Here is a 17,519-nt window from a genome sequence, read left to right as displayed (position 1 = left end):
GGGTGCCTAGAGCCACACTGTATACAGGTAAGTAGATCAGTTGCAGGGGCCAAGCTTTCAAAGCATCACCAAACACGCAGCACCAGTGGCACAGGGGCGGCCGGGTGCAGGGTGCCAATTCGACGTCAGGGCCCAATGCTTTTCAATAGGGATTCTTCTTTTGGCAAAGAGGCTGCAGGCGTGGCACCGTAGGTCGCAAGAGGAAGATCAACGACAGCAGAGGTAAGTTGGGATGTATGGGGTCATAGGTGCACCATCGGTTCAGCTCACCAAGGCCCAGGGGCTTTGGGTGCAGGGGTGCCTTTCGACTTTGGAGCCTTCTTACTGGAGCCAGTCGCAGTCGGGGGGAGCCTCTGGATTCACAATGCAGGCACCTTTGTGGAGAGCAGGAGAGGTCAGACAACACTGGATATGAGGTCAGGATCGCCGGAGGACTTCACTGCACAGGTGAACCACTCATACTCGGGCCGTGGGCATCAGATGCAGAGTGAGCAGGAGACGCGGATCCACCTGGATCCGAAGTAATTGGAGTAGGTTTCTTCAGGACAGGTCCGCTGTCCATGGGAGATTGGAGTCTTTTTTGAAGGCAGCAGTCCTCCCAGGGTTTCAGATGTTGCTGGTTGCCAGACAGGTTGTAAGATCACAGAAGCTGGAGACAGGCAGTCTTCAGTCTTCTCTGTAGGTCGTTTTCTTTGTTCTAAGCCCAGGTGGGTAACTACACCCCGCCAGCGGAGGTTGCGAGTTTTGCATACTCCCCGTTCCGTTGCGAACACGGAGTTCAGGCAAAACTACAACTCCGTACAGAGCGTAGTCAGTCGGCCCCTCCACCCTCCCAAAGTAATTAAAAAGGCACTTACCTGGCCTGTGGCTGCCGCCTCCTCGACACGGCCACTCTCCTACCTCCTCCTCACCGTCCATCTTCACTGATAAGTTGATAACCCCTACGTTGTACATATTGCGAGTGCGCATGCGCACATGCAAGATGTACAATGTAGTGGTTATTAGTGAAGAAGGACAGCGATGAGGAGGCGGGAGAGCGGCCATGTTGAGGAGGAGGCAGCCACGGGGCAGGTAAGTGCCTTTTTAATTACTTTGGGAGGGGGGGAGGGCGCGGAGTGAAGTTCCACGGAGTTGCTTTCCAACTCCGTGAAACTTTGCGTAGAGGCACTACGCCTGTTCTGCCCAGGGTTACTTTTTTCTTAGGTTGTCACAGATCTAGTTTCTAGGTTTGGGCAAGCCACATAAATACTACATTTAGGAGGTGTTTAAGAGCAGCAGCAGATAGGGCCAATGGGCACCTTATCTGGGGTGACTACACCCTCTATTATGCCACCCTCCTGTGGGAGGGAGGCATATAGCTAGTCCTGATTGGAGGGGTCTCCCCATCTTTAAAATGGAGGGGTTTGAAAGTTGTGCTCTTCCCCACCTGAGAGGTGGGATTGGCAGAGGTGGGCACACCTTCTGTTCTTTTGAATCTTTCCTGCTAATTGTTCCACCCAAAGTGGGGATGTAAACCAGGGACTGCCATCTGCTGCTAGCAGCAGAGGAGGAGAGTCGCATTACAAAGGCGGCAGGCCTTTGAAGCTTCCGCACTGGCCCATCCTGGGGAGGAGCTATGACACCTCTCCCAAGGATGTGCATTGTTTCTGGTTCCAGAGAGCAGGGGCTTTATATACCCAGGGGTCCAGAAATATATCTGGTGGTGGCTGGCTGCCTACATCCAGTCAGAGACCACACCAGGGTTGGTAGGGTTTAAGGGGGCACCTCTGAGGCACTCTCTGAGTATATGGTACAGTAAATCCCATACTTGGATCAATGGGGATTTATTGTAAGTAGTAGTGTGGTACCAAACACTCCTGGGTTCAGTGAAACCATCATGGTGCTGTGTAACTCGAGTCGTTGAGTTCCTAGCCAATGTACTCTCTATGGCTTCCCCGGCACATTCAATATTAGGAAAATGGGCCTCAATATTGTACGGACATATCTGCTCATGCAGATATGCCCTCACCTGTGGTATAATGCACCCTGCCTTAGGGCTGTGGGGCCTGCCAGAGGGGTGACTTACCTATGCCTCTAGGCACTGCTGGTTGGCAAGGCACCCAGACAGGGTGCCATGTCAACGTTGTCGTTTTCTCCCTCACAGGCGCATGCAAGCTGCAAGGCAGTGGCATGGCCCAGAAGGGGGTGGGGGGGTCCCAGGGGACCCTCTTCAGCTCCCAGGCCCTAGGTACCCAGGGTACCATTTACTAGGGACTTACTGAGGGTAGAAGTACCAATTGGGAGTTTGTTTTTAGGGAGGAAGCACTGGCACAAGGGACCTGATTTGCAGGAGCCCTGTGCACTTCATATGAAACCACATCAAAACTAGGCAAAAACTGGGGGGCTAACCATGCAAAAGATGCCCTTTCTCCCACATGTCATTTTGAAAGCAGAGATTTGGGAAGCATCTCACTCTACACAAGCACTTTAATGCCTTAAAAGAAATAACTAGCCTCAAAGCTTTTACTATCACTTCTGAATTTCCTAACAGTTGCTCTAACACTGTACAGAATTATGTTCAATACAAGACAGACCTGTTTTGGAGGTGGACCCCTAATCTTGAAATATAATATAGTATAATATAATTTAATATAACATAATATAATATAATACAATATAGTATAGTATAATATAGTGTAATATAATCTCTGTGTATATTTTGTAAATTTCTAATTTGGATCTAGGTTTTAACTTTTTGAGTGTTTTTATCCTATTTTATGACATTTTTTAAACTGACTTTTCTCCTGTTCGTAAGATGTACACGTTGAATATAATGTCTTTTTGACACGAGATGAATTAGTTAAATGAGGCTCTTTTTACATTGTAGATATAGTAAGGGCATGTGCTATAAACGATGGACTCTCTGCATAGTCCTTCTTGCAGTATCCTTAGACTTACGTGGTCCTTGGTGTCCTATTATCTATGTATATTACAAAGAAATTCTGATAGCATTTATATCTGTGTAACTCTTTTGTAATGAATTTTTACAATTAACTAATGATTACGTTTCTGGTCAACCAAAATTTGCACTATTTTGTATGTAACTGGCGGCAGTCTTTGCCCGTTTGCACTGAAATTGTATATTGTAGTATTTTTATTCTGTGCTTTTATGGTCTTTGACCGAAATAAAGTTATTTAAAGTAAAGTAATATAATATAACATAATATAGTATAGTATAATATACTATAGTATGATATAATATAATATACATACGGCTTCTCAAGAGCAGTGGTGTACTATCTTCATCTTTAGAGAGATCCTCTTGTTTAGAACCCTCTCAACCATGAAGTCCTTAAACCCTGCTTTTTGTAAGGGTGTCTCCTGTGGGTTGCTCAGTTATGAGTAGCATCAAAGTATTGAGGGTAATGCTTCAATAATATGAGGCATGGAGCGCGGAAATGGTATAATCGGTGACCGTCAGGGAAACGAATCAGCTAGACGGCAAGGCGCTATTACTGGCATTTGTTTGCTGCAAACTGTTTGCATATTATTGAAGCATTACCCTCAATACTTTGATGCTACTCACATCTCAGAAACGGACATTGTCTCTTTAAAAGTGACCTCCACTACTAATTACAGCCTTACTGAAGGTCACGGTCTAATACATAACACCATGCCTCAAAGTGGTTCCTGAAGCACCACCTTCATCCTTGGACACTACTCACAACTAAGACTTGGGCCTACAGTAATCCTGTTACTGTGAACAACAACTGAAGCCAAGCTGTGGCTTTTGTATAAAGGGAATTAAGTATCCTTGCCATCATTGAGAAGTACCCAGAAAATTATTAAGAAGGACTTCTACTATTCGGGCACCCTCATTGGGTTGCTCGTCCCCAGAATCTTTGTCCTGAAGAGACCTCATGCCCTGAGAGGGTCGAAACGTCGTGGACTATTAAAAAGGGAGAGCCCCAACAAATCATATAGTTGTCCTTGAAGAACTGATTGTATTACATCTCCAATTGGCTCCTCTTATGTACCAATAACCACCGCCACAAGTTTTCCAATAGCACCAAATATATTTCACTGGTTTGGTTATGGTCATTTCACTAGGGTTCACAAATCACTTTCAAATGTGAAAATGTATATAATGTAAATACACAGACAGCAAATATTTTATGCCATTTTGTATGTGAAATACTGCTTTGCAAAATAAATAACACTCACTTTGGCTGATGTGGGGACTACAAAACATTTTGTTCTGTGGGCCTTTATCGTAAAACTTTGTTAAAATATTGGTATGCCTTATTGAGTTAAGGTCTGATTCTGTATCTGTCTGTTCTGTTTGAGTCAAGCAGGGCATTCTAATTGCTGCAAAATTGAATACTTTTTTATAATAAATGAGTTCCTTGTGAACATTGTTTCTGCTTATTAGCAATACCTGGTTCGCAAGGACATATGGATCGCTCTTGTTTGTTTGTGAGAAATACAAATTCTTAATAGCATTGCATAACACAACATTAGTACAACTTGCTCAAAACAGCTAATCAAATCAGCCATGTATAGCTACTGCTCTCCATTCATCCAAATTACCTTTGATATCCGTTTTGCTGTACCTGCAACTTTAATTGAAAAAGGGGAATTAATTTGATATTGGGGACTCACGTATGGGAGTCTCAGAATTTTGAAAATAAACCATCATCAAGTAGAGCGTTATAAGAGGGAAGAAGCTGTGCATTAGAGGCATGTTAAATTGTTTATTGCATATAAGGCTTGCAAAATGCATTCAAGAAAAATGTGTATGACGATAGCACAGCTACAGCAATGTACAACATTTCATTATGTTGGTAAACATCATTGGAAAAGATGATACAATTTGCTTACAGATATATTTATGTAATTTCAATTTGGAGAGTAGAAAAGACTTCTGCCAGGAAGTTTTTTTTTAACTTTGCAACCATGGCCATGGGTGCTGGTGCAGAGTTTTGAAAAATCACGCTTTTATTGGAAAATGAAACGCCTTTCCTAGAAATAAGTTTAGCGAAGATGATGAACTTTTAACGCAATGAATTTGGAAAGTTTATTACCTTCACAAAATTTTGTTTGTGCCAATTTAATCACACACCACTAAGTAAGACAAAGTTAGTGACACACCTATTTTTTGTAGATGTTTTGGTTTATAATTATGGCAAAAAGGGGAACTCTGCTTGAAAAGTACCACATGCCAAATCTACAATTTTGGAAGGCAATGTATATCTTAGAAAGTTTAAATCAAATACCAATAAAAGTTGTGCACCTTACAATGACAGAAAGCAGCCCTACATTTCTGCAACTTTTTGTTTGCTCTTTAGGTGAATATTACTAAAACTGTGTGCAGTGATATTTAGAGCACGGTTCTTCACTTTTCAAAATTATGAATGTATCAGTGACTCTTGCGGGCATGAAATGAGTTTTAAAATTATCTCTGACAAAATTATATTTTGTGTTAAATTGCGAGGACATTTCTGCAAAGGTGTCAACGTTATAGATATAGCTTACTTTTATTAGCATAGGGGATGCAAACACACGATCAGGATGTCTTCCCCACACATAGTCACTTTTATAGCACTTCAACTTGATCTTATGCAGAGAAAATTAACACAGTGACTTCTAATGTTGAAAGGAAAAGAAGTGACGGTGTGGCAAGTTTGCTCCCAGAACTAAGTAGCATGTTTTTGGAGACAAAAATACAAGAATCAGAAGGGGCTGTCCCTGGACCCTGCTTTGGAGCGGTGCCACGTTTTAAGTAATGGTGTGTATAGGCGCTTCTTGCAAGCAAAATTGAAAAGTCATTGATTTTCTTAATTTGCTGGGCTTTCAAAATGTACACCCCTCTGTTACAGTGGAGAAAAAAGAAACTGGTTAGAGGCAACTAAATGTGCCGTTTATCTAACTCCCAAGTAACAGTTATCAAATATATCCGTATTTTTTAAATTTGCAAAACAAGTAAAAAAATTGGAGTTGTTATTTAAAAAATATACATTCTTTAGAGAAATACCAAAGACTCTTGATTGTCTATATATTTGTCAACCAGATGCAAGGGAAATGATTTTCCTAACCAATAGAATGCAAGCGAAATGATTTTCCTAACATCGTGAAGTTCTTTTCTCGACTTTTAGGGAAAGGGAAACTTGCCAGAGGCTGCAGTTCATGACCTCCTAACATCTGGGTTCTCTTGCCGTTATCACTAAGGCGCAAGTTTGTTGGGGACTGACCACCTCAATTTGTGTGAAATCATTCTAAGGGTGACTCAGAAGGACCAATCAGAGGTATTCTGAGAAGCTAACTCACATTCAAGTTGACTGAAAAGGACCAATTGAAGATATTTATTTTTTTATTTATTTATTTTATGTAGTTTATAGAGCGCACAGCTACCCCCGAAGGGGTGTCCCGGCGCTAAAAACCTGAGCCTCCAAGGGAGAAGAGGGAGCATAGAGCAAGGAGAAACAGTAGGGTGACTCAGAGTTCGGAGAAGAGCCAGGTTTTGAGTTTGGCTCGGAAGATGGGTTCGGAGGGACAGAATCTCAACTCGATTGGTAAAGAGTTCCACAGTTTAGCAGCAATGACACTGAACCCTCTGCCACCCATTCTAGATAATCTAAAACGGGGCGAGATCAGGAGGCGGAGGTCATTGGATCTCAAGGATCTGGTGGAGCGGGATATCGAGACACGTTTTTTCAGGTAGTTGGGTCCGCGGTCGTTGACGGCTCGATAGGTGAGGGTAAGGACCTTGAACTGGATGCGTCTAGCCACTGGGAGCCAGTGGAGTTCCTTACGATACGCAGAAACAGATTGGCGGTAGGGGATATTACCAATCAGTCTGGCCGCAGCATTCTGGACAATCTGCAGCCGGCCTACCAGATACTGGGGGGCACCAGCATAGAGGCTGTTAGCATAGTCCAGGTGGGACGTGATGAGGGCTTGGGTAACTGTACGGCGGGAATCCAGGGGGAGATAGGGAAGAATTTTTCTGATCATGCGCAACTTCATGAAACAGGCAGAGGTCACTTTATTAACCTGAGTTTTGCATGAAAGGGAGTCATCAAACTGGAAACCCAGATTCCGAGCCGAGTGAACGGGAGAGGGGGCGGGATCAAGCGCCGTGGGCCACCACCAAGAAGAGGGGATGGAAGCTTTCTGATTGAAAAACAGAACCTCCGTTTTGTCTGCATTCAGTCTGAGGTGGTTAGCGGTCATCCAGACACTGATGTTGTTGAGGCACTGGCGGAAGTTGGCGAATGCGGAGTCCGAGTGGTCCCTGAAAGAAAACACCAGCTGAGTGTCGTCAGCATAAGAGACCACCCTGACTCCGTAGGACTCCACAACGTCGGCCAGTGGGGCAAGATAGACGTTGAAGAACAGGGGGCTGAGGGCGGAACCTTGTGGCACCCCGCATGACAGGGGTTTTTTCTCTGACTTGAAGGGCCGCAGCAAAACCCTCTGACTTCTTGTCGAGAGGAAGGACTCGATCCAGCTGAAGGCAGTGCCGCCAATGCCTATCTGTTTAAGTCGGTCAAGGAGGATGGGGTGGGAGACCGTATCGAAAGCTGCGGACAGGTCGAGGAGGACCAGCATGGCCTCCTCGCCCCTGTCCACGCATTCCCGAATGGTTTCGGATACTTCCAACAATGCCGTCTCAGTGCTGAATCCAGCTCTGAATCCGGATTGTGATTCGTGCAGTAGAGAGTGGTTTTCCAAATATTCCGTGAGTTGCAGCTGCACGGCTTTTTCCAGGACTTTGGCGGGTTTAGGGAGAAGGGAGATGGGGCGATAGTTAGCAAAAACAGTGGGATCTGCATCCGCTTTTTTTAGTATGGGAATCACCAAGGCCTCCTTCCAGGTGGTAGGGAAGAAGCCATGGTGGAGGGAGGCATTCCAGATGGAAAGGAAGGAGCAGGCCAGCGAAGGCGCCAGTTCTCCCATGAGTTTCGCAGGGACAGGATCGGAGGGGGCGCCGGATTTGCAATGGGTGAGTAACCTAATAGCATCATCCCGGTTGAGTTTATTAAAAGAGAGAAAGGACGGAGAGTCTGGGGGACTAGTGGGGGAAGGCAGGGGGGTTGGCCCTATGGGAAAGGAGACACAAAGTTTATTTATCTTTTCGAGGAAGTAGTCTGAAAGTCCCTCGCATAGAGCCTGACTCGCGGTGTTCTGAGGAGCCCTGGCCGGAGGATTAATAAAGTCTTTAACAATGTTAAAAAGGGTTTTAGATGAGTTTTTGGCCTTGGTAATTTGAGAGGAAAAGTGATCTTTCATAGCGATTTTTTTTAGTATGAGGAATTTTTTCAGGGCAGATCTGTATAAAAGTTTGGCTTCAGGGTCGTAGTTTAGTCTCCACTGGCGTTCGAGAGCTTTACATCTGCTTTTCTCCTCACGGAGGGGGGTAGAAAACCAGGGAGCGGAGGGTCGCGATCTGGCGGAGGTGATGATTTTCTGAGGAGCAATGGAGTCAATCGCATTGACGACAGCAGCATTCAGCCTAGAGACATTTTCATCTATATCAGAGGAGAGGTACTCCGTCTGAAAGTGGAACACCGGGTCCAAGGTGGCACATGTAACCTTGTGCCACTTTCTTCCCAACTCCTTCCTAGGGGCCAGGGGGGCAGTTTTTCGTCCGAGAGCAAGAGAGAAGGGGATGAGGTAATGGTCAGTCCAGGTGAGAGGGAGGGGAGGGAGGACAGTAATATTCGAGAAATTGGCGAATATGAGGTCCAAGGTGTGACCAGCCACATGAGTGGGACCTACGACTAATTGTTTGAGATTTAGGCTTTCCATAGTTTCCAACAGATTGTTTGCCTTCACGCAGAGAGGGTTGTCTACGTGGAGGTTAAAATCACCAAGGACTAAGAAATATTGGTGTTTGAGGGATAAATCAGCCAATTGGTGGAAGAGGGCAGTGAGAGAAGGGGAGGTGGCGGTGGGGGGGTTGTAAACTAATGTGCCAGCCAGGATAACTGCTGCGGAGTCCGATATAGAGAAGTACATGGCTTCAATTATACCAATATTAGTAAGTTTGGTAAAGGTCAACTGGAGATAGGATTTGAGGATGGCGGCTAGACCGCCTCCAGATTTACCACCAGCCCGGTTCAAGCATTTTATATCATATCCTGGGGGAATGGCCAGATAGAGATCCGGAGAGGAGGAGTCAGTGATCCAGGACTCGGTGAGGAATAAAATATCCCATTCGTCTGAGGAGATAGACATCCAGATGTCATTGGCATGACGGGGGAGAGAGCGGCAATTAATCAAGCCAGCTTTCAGGGTCCGAAGATTAGAGGAGGGTGGCTGTGATGGGGGACGAGGAGGGAGACAAGGTTGGTAGGGCGGGAGAGTGAAGTTGCATTGCGGGCAAAGGAAATGAGCAGACTCAAGGTGGTTTGGGATGCAGCGAGTGATAGTCGAGCAAGGGCGGGGGTTTAGTAGGTGTAGTTGGGTGTTGGTCCAACACGTACGGACAGAGTCAGTGGAAAAAGCAGGGGGTCTGGCCCTGGGCCCGGTCCAGGCCCGGACGGGCCCAGACGGGCTTGCCTTTGGCGCGCCTTCGGCGCGCTGACGGCGCGCCCGCTGCGCCCGTCCGCTGCGCTTCCTAGCGAGACACATAATTTATGTCTGTGGAAATGGGCGTCATGGGGGTGTGGCCAGCTGAGGTGGGCGTGTCCGCCGTGGCGCCTCGCCCTCAGTGATGGCGAAATGGATGGTTCGTTGCAGCGCTAGATCCGCTGTTTAAGTGCAAGGGGTGAGTGATTAAAATGAGCAAAGTATCACACAGCAAAGTTTTTAAAAAGACAGGTTCACTCCCGGCTTCCGCCTCAGGAGACTCACGATTTAAAGTGACGCGCTTTCCAGCTGCGCGCACTTATAAGGACGAGTAAGGGGGCGTGGCCAGCTGAGGTGGGCGTGTCCGCCGTGGCGCCTCGCCCTCAGTGATGGCGAAATGGATGGTTCGTTGCAGCGCTAGATATTCTGGGAGAAGAACTTACCCTTGGGTTGACTAATAAGGACCAATCAGAGGAATTCAGGAAAAAATACCTTACCCAAAGGTTGACTGAGAAAAACCAATTGGAGGTATTCAGGGAAAACAATTTACCCATCATTTGACTGAGAAGGACTAACTGGAGGTATTCAGGGAAAGGAATGCACCCTCTGACTGAAACAGAGCAAACAGAGGTTTTCAGTGAGAAGTACTTACCCTCAGGTTGACTGATAAGGTCCAATCGGAGGTATTTAAGGAAAAGAACACCCTTCCGGAATCATCGGTCTCATATAATTGGTTCAGTCGCTGCATACCCCCCTCACTAAACAGGTAGACGGTCTGACCTTTCATTGGTGTGCCATCAGCACTGGCAAGCTTCATCTGCAATAAGAGAGGGAGATGAGACAAGGGAAAGTGGCTTTAAAAGAAGGGTCGAAGGGAGAAAGGTGGGACTGAGGAATAGAGAATTGTTAGAGGGTAGAACTGTCAGGCAAGAAAGGAGGAAATAATTCAGGTCTAGGAGATAAGGAGATACTGTGTCAGAGAAGGAAAGACAATGTAGGTAGGGAGGTGAAGAAAGTGAGAAGTGGTGTGACAGGATTGAAACACAGGTGAGAGGATAACGAAAGAGATATGTGAGGGCAGAGGGATGGTACCAAGTTTGAGAGGATAAAGAAAGGAAGGAGATTAAAAAAAGGACAGCACAGATGGAGAGAACAGGAGAGCGAGAGATGAGACATAAGACGTGGGAAATAAAGAAAAAGGTATTGGAGAGGAGAAGAGAGAGGCATTGATAGAGGACGCATGGAAAGGGGGATGAGGAGAACATTAGATGTGTAAGAGAGGACATTAGATGTGTGAGAAAGAGAGAAATGTGTCAGGTGATAGAGAGGGTAAAGATGTGAAAAGAAGTGAGCAAGAAATTATTTTTTTTCTATTAAAGGTGTCACTGACTATCTGAACTTTGCAATTATATTTCATTACCACTGTCTGCGAAATCCCATTTCTATCTAACTTCCACTCCTGCAAAGGCACTTCAACCATAAAGGTTATAGTATACACAGTGCCAATGCGGACTGTATGAAGTGTGCTCCAATAACATGGCATTGCTGCACATGACTGTTCTGTACAAGCAACTTGTGTGTTCAGTCATTGATGTGAAGGGTGCTTTCTCTAGGTCAGTTTTAGAATTCAAGACAGCAACACAAATTCAGGGCTCACAGAAAATAGGCCTCATCTCATGACAGGAGGGTTAGGGAGTTACATGCCTCAAACCAGAAAGTACTCAACATATTATGTTCTGAGACCTTTATTGATTAATATTTCCATTACTGATATTGACAAAGCACTAAGACTTTTAAGGCATACAGAGCAAAATAATATTTGCATTCAAATAGGCTTTTTATACTTTTTATAGTTTATACATTTCTATAAACCTTTTTTTCAAGCAAAATGTATTCCTTAAAAGGTGGGATCCAGATATAAGAAAAAAGATGAAGCCATATTTGACATTAGGATGAAGACGGATAGATGAGAGAAGATAAGTATGGGAGATTGGTGGCTAGAGTGGGCAAGAAGAAAGGAGAGATGGGTTTAAGAGACAAATGAGATGGAGACTATTGAAAAGGACAGGTAAGAGTATGTGGAAAAGAGAGGTGAAAGAAGTCACAGATGTGAAAAAAGAGGTGAAAGAGATATGTGAGAGGCAGAGAATACAGACACATGAGGGAAGACAGCGGGTGACAGATGTTGATGAGGAGGTAAATGGAGCTGTAAACGTGGACGAGGAAAAAGAGAGAAGCGCTGTGAGTAAAGTGGATGATGAGCGAAAGGTGGGGAAAGAAAGACAGAAGATATAGAGAGATCAGTGAACAGTGCTATGATAGAAGGTCAAGAGATAAGGTAAAAAGGGCGGAAAATATCTTAAAAGTAGAACTAGGAAAACAAGTGATAGAGTGGAAGAATACACAGATCTGAAATAAGATAGAAGAAAGACAGGTGTCTGAGGGGGAAGAAAGACAACGCAGGAAAGAATGAAACAGGTTGGACAGCTGTGTCGCAAAGACTGCTTCGTCCCGTTCCTCCAGTTGTTGTCCTACATACCCAGCCAGTGTAGGGTATGCCTTTCTTGTAGTAATCATCTGTCCCTTCAAACGTCACAGTTGCAATATCAGAAGATATCGTACATGACCTGGATCCAGAGAGAGTTACACCTGTAGAGGCCAAGAAGTCAGTCATGAGGAATCACCTGGAAAACCCCTCAAGAAGACACTCAGATGAATCATATATCCCATTTCTGTTTATTCAATCTAACATGACATTAATCCCAAACTTGTGGCCAATGAATGTGCCCATGGGCAGCAGAAGATGCTTTTATCGCCGCCAAAGTTATGAAACCCGTATCAAAACCTTGGTCCACAGATGCGGTGTTCTTCACCTGAGCTTCAGGAGCAGGTTCCTTTGCTGGTCTGCAACTTACCAGTGTCATCTTCAGTCACGGAGCCCTCTACATCGAATGTCATTGTATATGAGCGTTCTGTCATTTTGAAGAAGTCCAGCTCCACTTTCTTAGAAAAGCATCCAGACCTTTCCAGCTGAACAAAAGTCAACATATGAAAAACTATTCAGCTTCAAGATAGGAGAAGCAAACATGTGTTGATTTCATACAGACCATTGATCAAGGGGGTTGTGGAACAATCCCTAAAATGTCTGAACAATAACTCAGAGAGGGGGAGCAGGCATGCATCAACCTCAAGTAGGAAATTCATAAGCATTGAATGGCTTGTGGAAAATGTAACTGACCGCTAAATATATGTAATAAAAAATATATGTAAGGAAAAGAGACTGGACCCGATTCCCCCCCCCAAAAAGGGGTAATCTGCACCGCAGGTTACCTATCGCAGGGGGGTGCAGATTTCTAATTTTTAAAATAAATTTTTCTCATAAAAAATTGACTATGTTACTTACCCTGTAAGCATCTGTTCGTGGCATGTAATGCTGCAGATTTGCATGCTCTGCATACTCCTGCCATCTAATGTTGGGTCTGGATGTGTGCAAGTTGTTTTTTTTCAGAGAAGTCACTCCAGTCACGAGACAAAGTTACTCCTCCTCTCGGTGATATTGTGCATGCATCCACTCCATTGTTAGATTGTTTTCCCGAAGTCAGGTGAGAACGGAGTGTGAGTAAGTGTTAGTAAAGAGATGACCATATATCTGATAGTGTATATAGGTACTGCATTGGCCACAGGTGTCAGGAGGAGGGTGATCACATGTGAATCTACAGCACAACATGCCACGAATAGATGCTTACAGGGTGATATAATCCATTCAGTGGCATGTGTGGCTGTGGATACACATGTTATGCACAGACTATAAAGCAGTGCCCTTCAGAAAGTGGTGGCTAACCTGTGGGTGTGCAGTTGTTTGGCTAAGGGTACATAGGACAGCATGTCATACATTTGCCTGTTGGCATGCTAATACATCTACACAACGCTGTTTAGTGAAAGTATGTGAGGTTGACCATGTAGCTTCTTTACAAATCTCAGATATTGGTATATTGCCCAGGAAAGCCATAGATGCTACTATCTTGCAGGTAGAATGTGCTCTAGGAGGTGTGAGCACAGTTATCTTAGCTTTAGCCTAACATGTCTGAATGCATTTAATTATCCATCTAGAAATACCTGATTTTGATATGGGCTTTCCTATTTGAGGGGGCGAAAAAGAGTAAGAGGTGCTTGGTTTTACGAATCTCTTTAATTCTGTCAATATAGTACAATAAAGCTCTTTTAACATCTAGTGTATAAAGGGCCCTGGCTGCAACTGAATCAGATTGCAGAAAGAAGACTGGTAATTCAACTGATTGATTTAGTTGAAAAGCAGAAACTACCTTTGGAAGAAATGTTGGGTTAGTTCGAAGGACTACCCTAACTCTATGTAGCTGGAAGAAAAGTTCTTCCAAGGTGAGTGACTAGAGCTCACTGACACATCTAAGAAAAGTGATGGCTACTAAAAAGGCTACCTTTCAAGATAGGAATTGGAGAGGGCAAGTATGCAAGGGTTCGGACGGTGGACCCATAAGTCTGGTGAGTACAATCTTGGGATTCCAAGCCGGGGCAGGGGGAACCGTAGCCGGAATTACTCTATTAAGGCCTTCCATGAATGCCTTAATAACTGGTATCTTGATCAATGATAGCCCTTGTCTGTTTTGCAGGTAGGCAGCTACTGCAGCTAGATGCAGGCATTTAGAAGGGTATGCTAGTCCAGAAGTCTGCAAATGCAGTATCTTGCAGGCAATGTCTTGAACAGCTTCATCAAATGGGTCAATGTGTTTCCTACGGCAGTAGAAAACAAATCTATTATAACTCATAAACTCCATAACTTCAAGATTGGTTTATTTATAACACCCACCAGCTGTACATCGCTTCCAGCTGGCTCCGTGAACATAACCGTCTCCACTCCAAGTACATTCCTTCTTTGATGCCATCACATTCTTGAGCATAGTCAAGACTTAAAGGGGAAGTTACAACACATCTTCCCTATATAAACAATATAGATAATATAATAAAGAAAAGAATAGAACAATAATGGAAACAGGAAATTGTAACTGAGATTATACACATAAATAACTGATAGACCAAAAGGCTAAGTAATACTGAACAACTCACAAATAATGAAATAGAACAGTACTGATTCTACTAATATTTTACACAATAATCCTGTAGATACAATGGTGGTCTTCTGACTCTTGAATCACGCAAAGGTGAATCAGAACGAGGACACTCAACATTACATTTGGGAGACCTTGACTGAGATAAAGTGTTGCTATAAGCACTCTCCCTTGAATATCTTGACAAACGAGACATACTCCATACATCACCCCCTTCAAGCATTACGACATTCCTCATTACTTTGATAAAGCGCCTAGGGCCAGCATATCTTGTTTCACCTTTGGGAGACCAAACCGCTTTCTTCACAAGCACAAGATCACCTATTTTCCATGTAGAATGACGTACTCCATTTTTCATGTCAAATCTACGTTTATAATTACCTTGATATCTATTAAATCTCCAATTGCTCACAACACAACCCCTGTCCTTTACACTCAACCAAAGTGGATTTAGTTTTGAACCAGCTGTTCTCCCTTTAAGTTTCTTAAACGGTGAGCATCCAGTCACACTGTTGGGTGTGTTCCTGTGTGCCTACAGACTTTCCCTAAGAATGGGCTTGAGTGGAACTCTTCTGTCCAATGCCATCTGAGCAGAAGCTCTAATTAATCTATTCATGCTCTCGACTAAACCATTCGCCTGAGGAGCATAGAGAGCAGTTCTTTGATGCGTGATGGAAAGCTCTTTTAAAAAATCTTCCATCTCTTGAGAGTTGAACTGCACACCATTGTCTGAAACTAGTACATCAGGTACGCCTTCACATGTGAAAGCATCTTTTAGAAACTCAATGATGTTCTTAGTCACCACCCAAGCAGCAGAAACCCACTAGAGGTATAATCAACAAGTACAACAACAAATCTTTCTGAAGGAGACAAAATGTCAAAAGGACCTACAATATCCACAGCAAGCTTTGACCAAAGACGTTCCGGAATAGCAACAGGAGAAAGAGGAATGGTTCTCACATTCCTCGACTTGTCATTGCCTGCACACATGACACAATCCCTGACAACACCTTCTACTTGTCGATCAACTTCAGGCCACCAATAAGACTCTCTAACTCTTGATTTAGTCAAGCTACGACCAAGATGACCCTCATGTGCTAGATTTATTATTTTCTCTCTCACATCATTAGGAGGTATCAGTCTTTCTCCACGCAAAAGCTCACCTTGTAAAATATTCAATTCATCACGAACATTCCAAAAACCTTTTGCAGAATTTGGAACTTCATTCAAAGAAGGCCAACCATTAATGATTAAATTCATAATTACACCTCTGACCTCATCACTCTCACAACTAGATTCCCATTCTCTCTTGTCTATGGCTGACTCTTTCACCCAAGAAACTATACTGTCAGAGTCGTTAGTTGGATTATCTTCTACAGGCATTCTAAATCAGCTGGTACATTCTTTAAACCAGGCAAATATTCCACCATAAAATTGTATTCCCATAAACCTTCCACCCACCTTTTGATTCTAGGTGTAGTGCTCTCAACATTCCTACATGAAAACATATGCACAAGTGGTTTGTGGTCTGTTCTAACAAGAAACGGTAGACCCCACAAATAAAATCTGAAATGATTGATAGCCCAAAAACAGGCTAGAGCTTCACGCTCTATCACAGAATACCGCTCTTCAGCTCCCTTCAACGAGCGAGAAGCAAAACCAATAACTTTCTCTCTGCCATCAACCACTTGTGACAACACTGCACCCAAACCTCGCACACTAGCATCTGTGGTCAAAATGGTCCTTTTCTGAACATCAAAATGCCCCAAAGTTGGCATACATGCAATTTCTTTTTTAACTCTTTTAAAAGCATCTTCACAATCATCGGACCAATTAAAATCAGTGCCCTTCTTCAAAAGTATTCTTAAAGGTTGCATTACACTTGCAAAATTGTACACAAACTTCGAATAATACTCAGACAAGCCTAAAAAAGCCTTTACTTGATCTTTATTTGCAGGAGATGATGCCTGCAAAATAGCCTTTGCAAGATCAACCTTAGGGCTAATCCCCTCACCCGAAATAGTGTGCCCCAAGTAGGAAACAGAAGTAACTCTGAATTTGCATTTTTCACTTTTCAATGTGAGACCCCGTTCTTTCAACCTTGACAGAACACGGAATAAAACTTCATCATGTTTAACATTGTCCTGACCATGAACGAGTATATCATCTTGGAAAAATAAGACCGACTCAATACCACTCAAAACATTTTTCATCACTCTTTGAAAGCAGAATGTTATGTTATGTTATGTTATGTTAAAATAAACTTATATAGCGCACAGCTACTCTAAAAGAGTGTCCCGGCGCTTTCCACAGGCGGCTCCGTGTGTAATAACATAACAAGAAAAAACTAATACAGAAAAGAAAAAAAAGAACCCCGCAAAGAAAACAGTTAAACATTAAAAAGCCAAGTCTTCAGGCTCTTCCTGAATTGAAGCAGATTAGAGGTACTGCGTAGCGCCAGTGGCAGAGAGTTCCACAACTGGGGTGCCTTAAAGCTGAAGGAACGGCCCCCAGTCCGCGCCTTCCGCACACGTGGCACCACGGCAGTAAAAAGAGATTCGGACCGCAGTGAGCGGGCAGGACGATAGAAGGCCAATCTACGCCGTAGATACCCAGCCCCTGAGCCAAACAGGGCTTTATGCATCAACGTAAGGGATTTGAACATAATCCGCTTACGGATAGGCAGCCAATGAAGCTTCTGCAGCAACCCAGAGGCTCGTGACCGCCTATGCAGGCCAAAGATGGCACGGGCAGCAGAGTTTGTGCCACCTGAAGGCGTTGGACCAGGTAGTCCGGGAGGCCAAGAAAGAGGGCATTGGCATAGTCGAGCCGGGACCCGATAAGCGCCTGCACTGTAATCCGCCT

General features: G+C 44.1%; 1 protein-coding gene across 2 annotated transcripts in view; it reads right to left on the bottom strand.

Annotated features, from left to right (window-relative positions):
* The window catches only part of LOC146812872 (alpha-2-macroglobulin-like protein 1), a 315,529-nt gene that overhangs the window by 152,177 nt on the left and 145,833 nt on the right, over positions 1-17,519 (bottom strand). For both annotated transcript variants that reach the window (XM_085619945.1, XM_085619946.1), the window contains 3 exons: positions 12,468-12,582; positions 12,092-12,201; positions 10,205-10,369 (listed from right to left, as the gene is read on the bottom strand). In XM_085619945.1, the coding sequence (XP_085476071.1) occupies positions 10,205-10,369; positions 12,092-12,201; positions 12,468-12,582 (390 nt within the window). The remainder of the gene's footprint in view (positions 1-10,204; positions 10,370-12,091; positions 12,202-12,467; positions 12,583-17,519) is intronic.

Source organism: Triturus cristatus, chromosome 7 (genome assembly GCF_964204655.1).
Source record: "Triturus cristatus chromosome 7, aTriCri1.1, whole genome shotgun sequence".
Classification (NCBI taxonomy): domain Eukaryota; kingdom Metazoa; phylum Chordata; class Amphibia; order Caudata; family Salamandridae; genus Triturus; species Triturus cristatus.
This window is presented reverse-complemented; position numbering and strand designations above follow the sequence as displayed.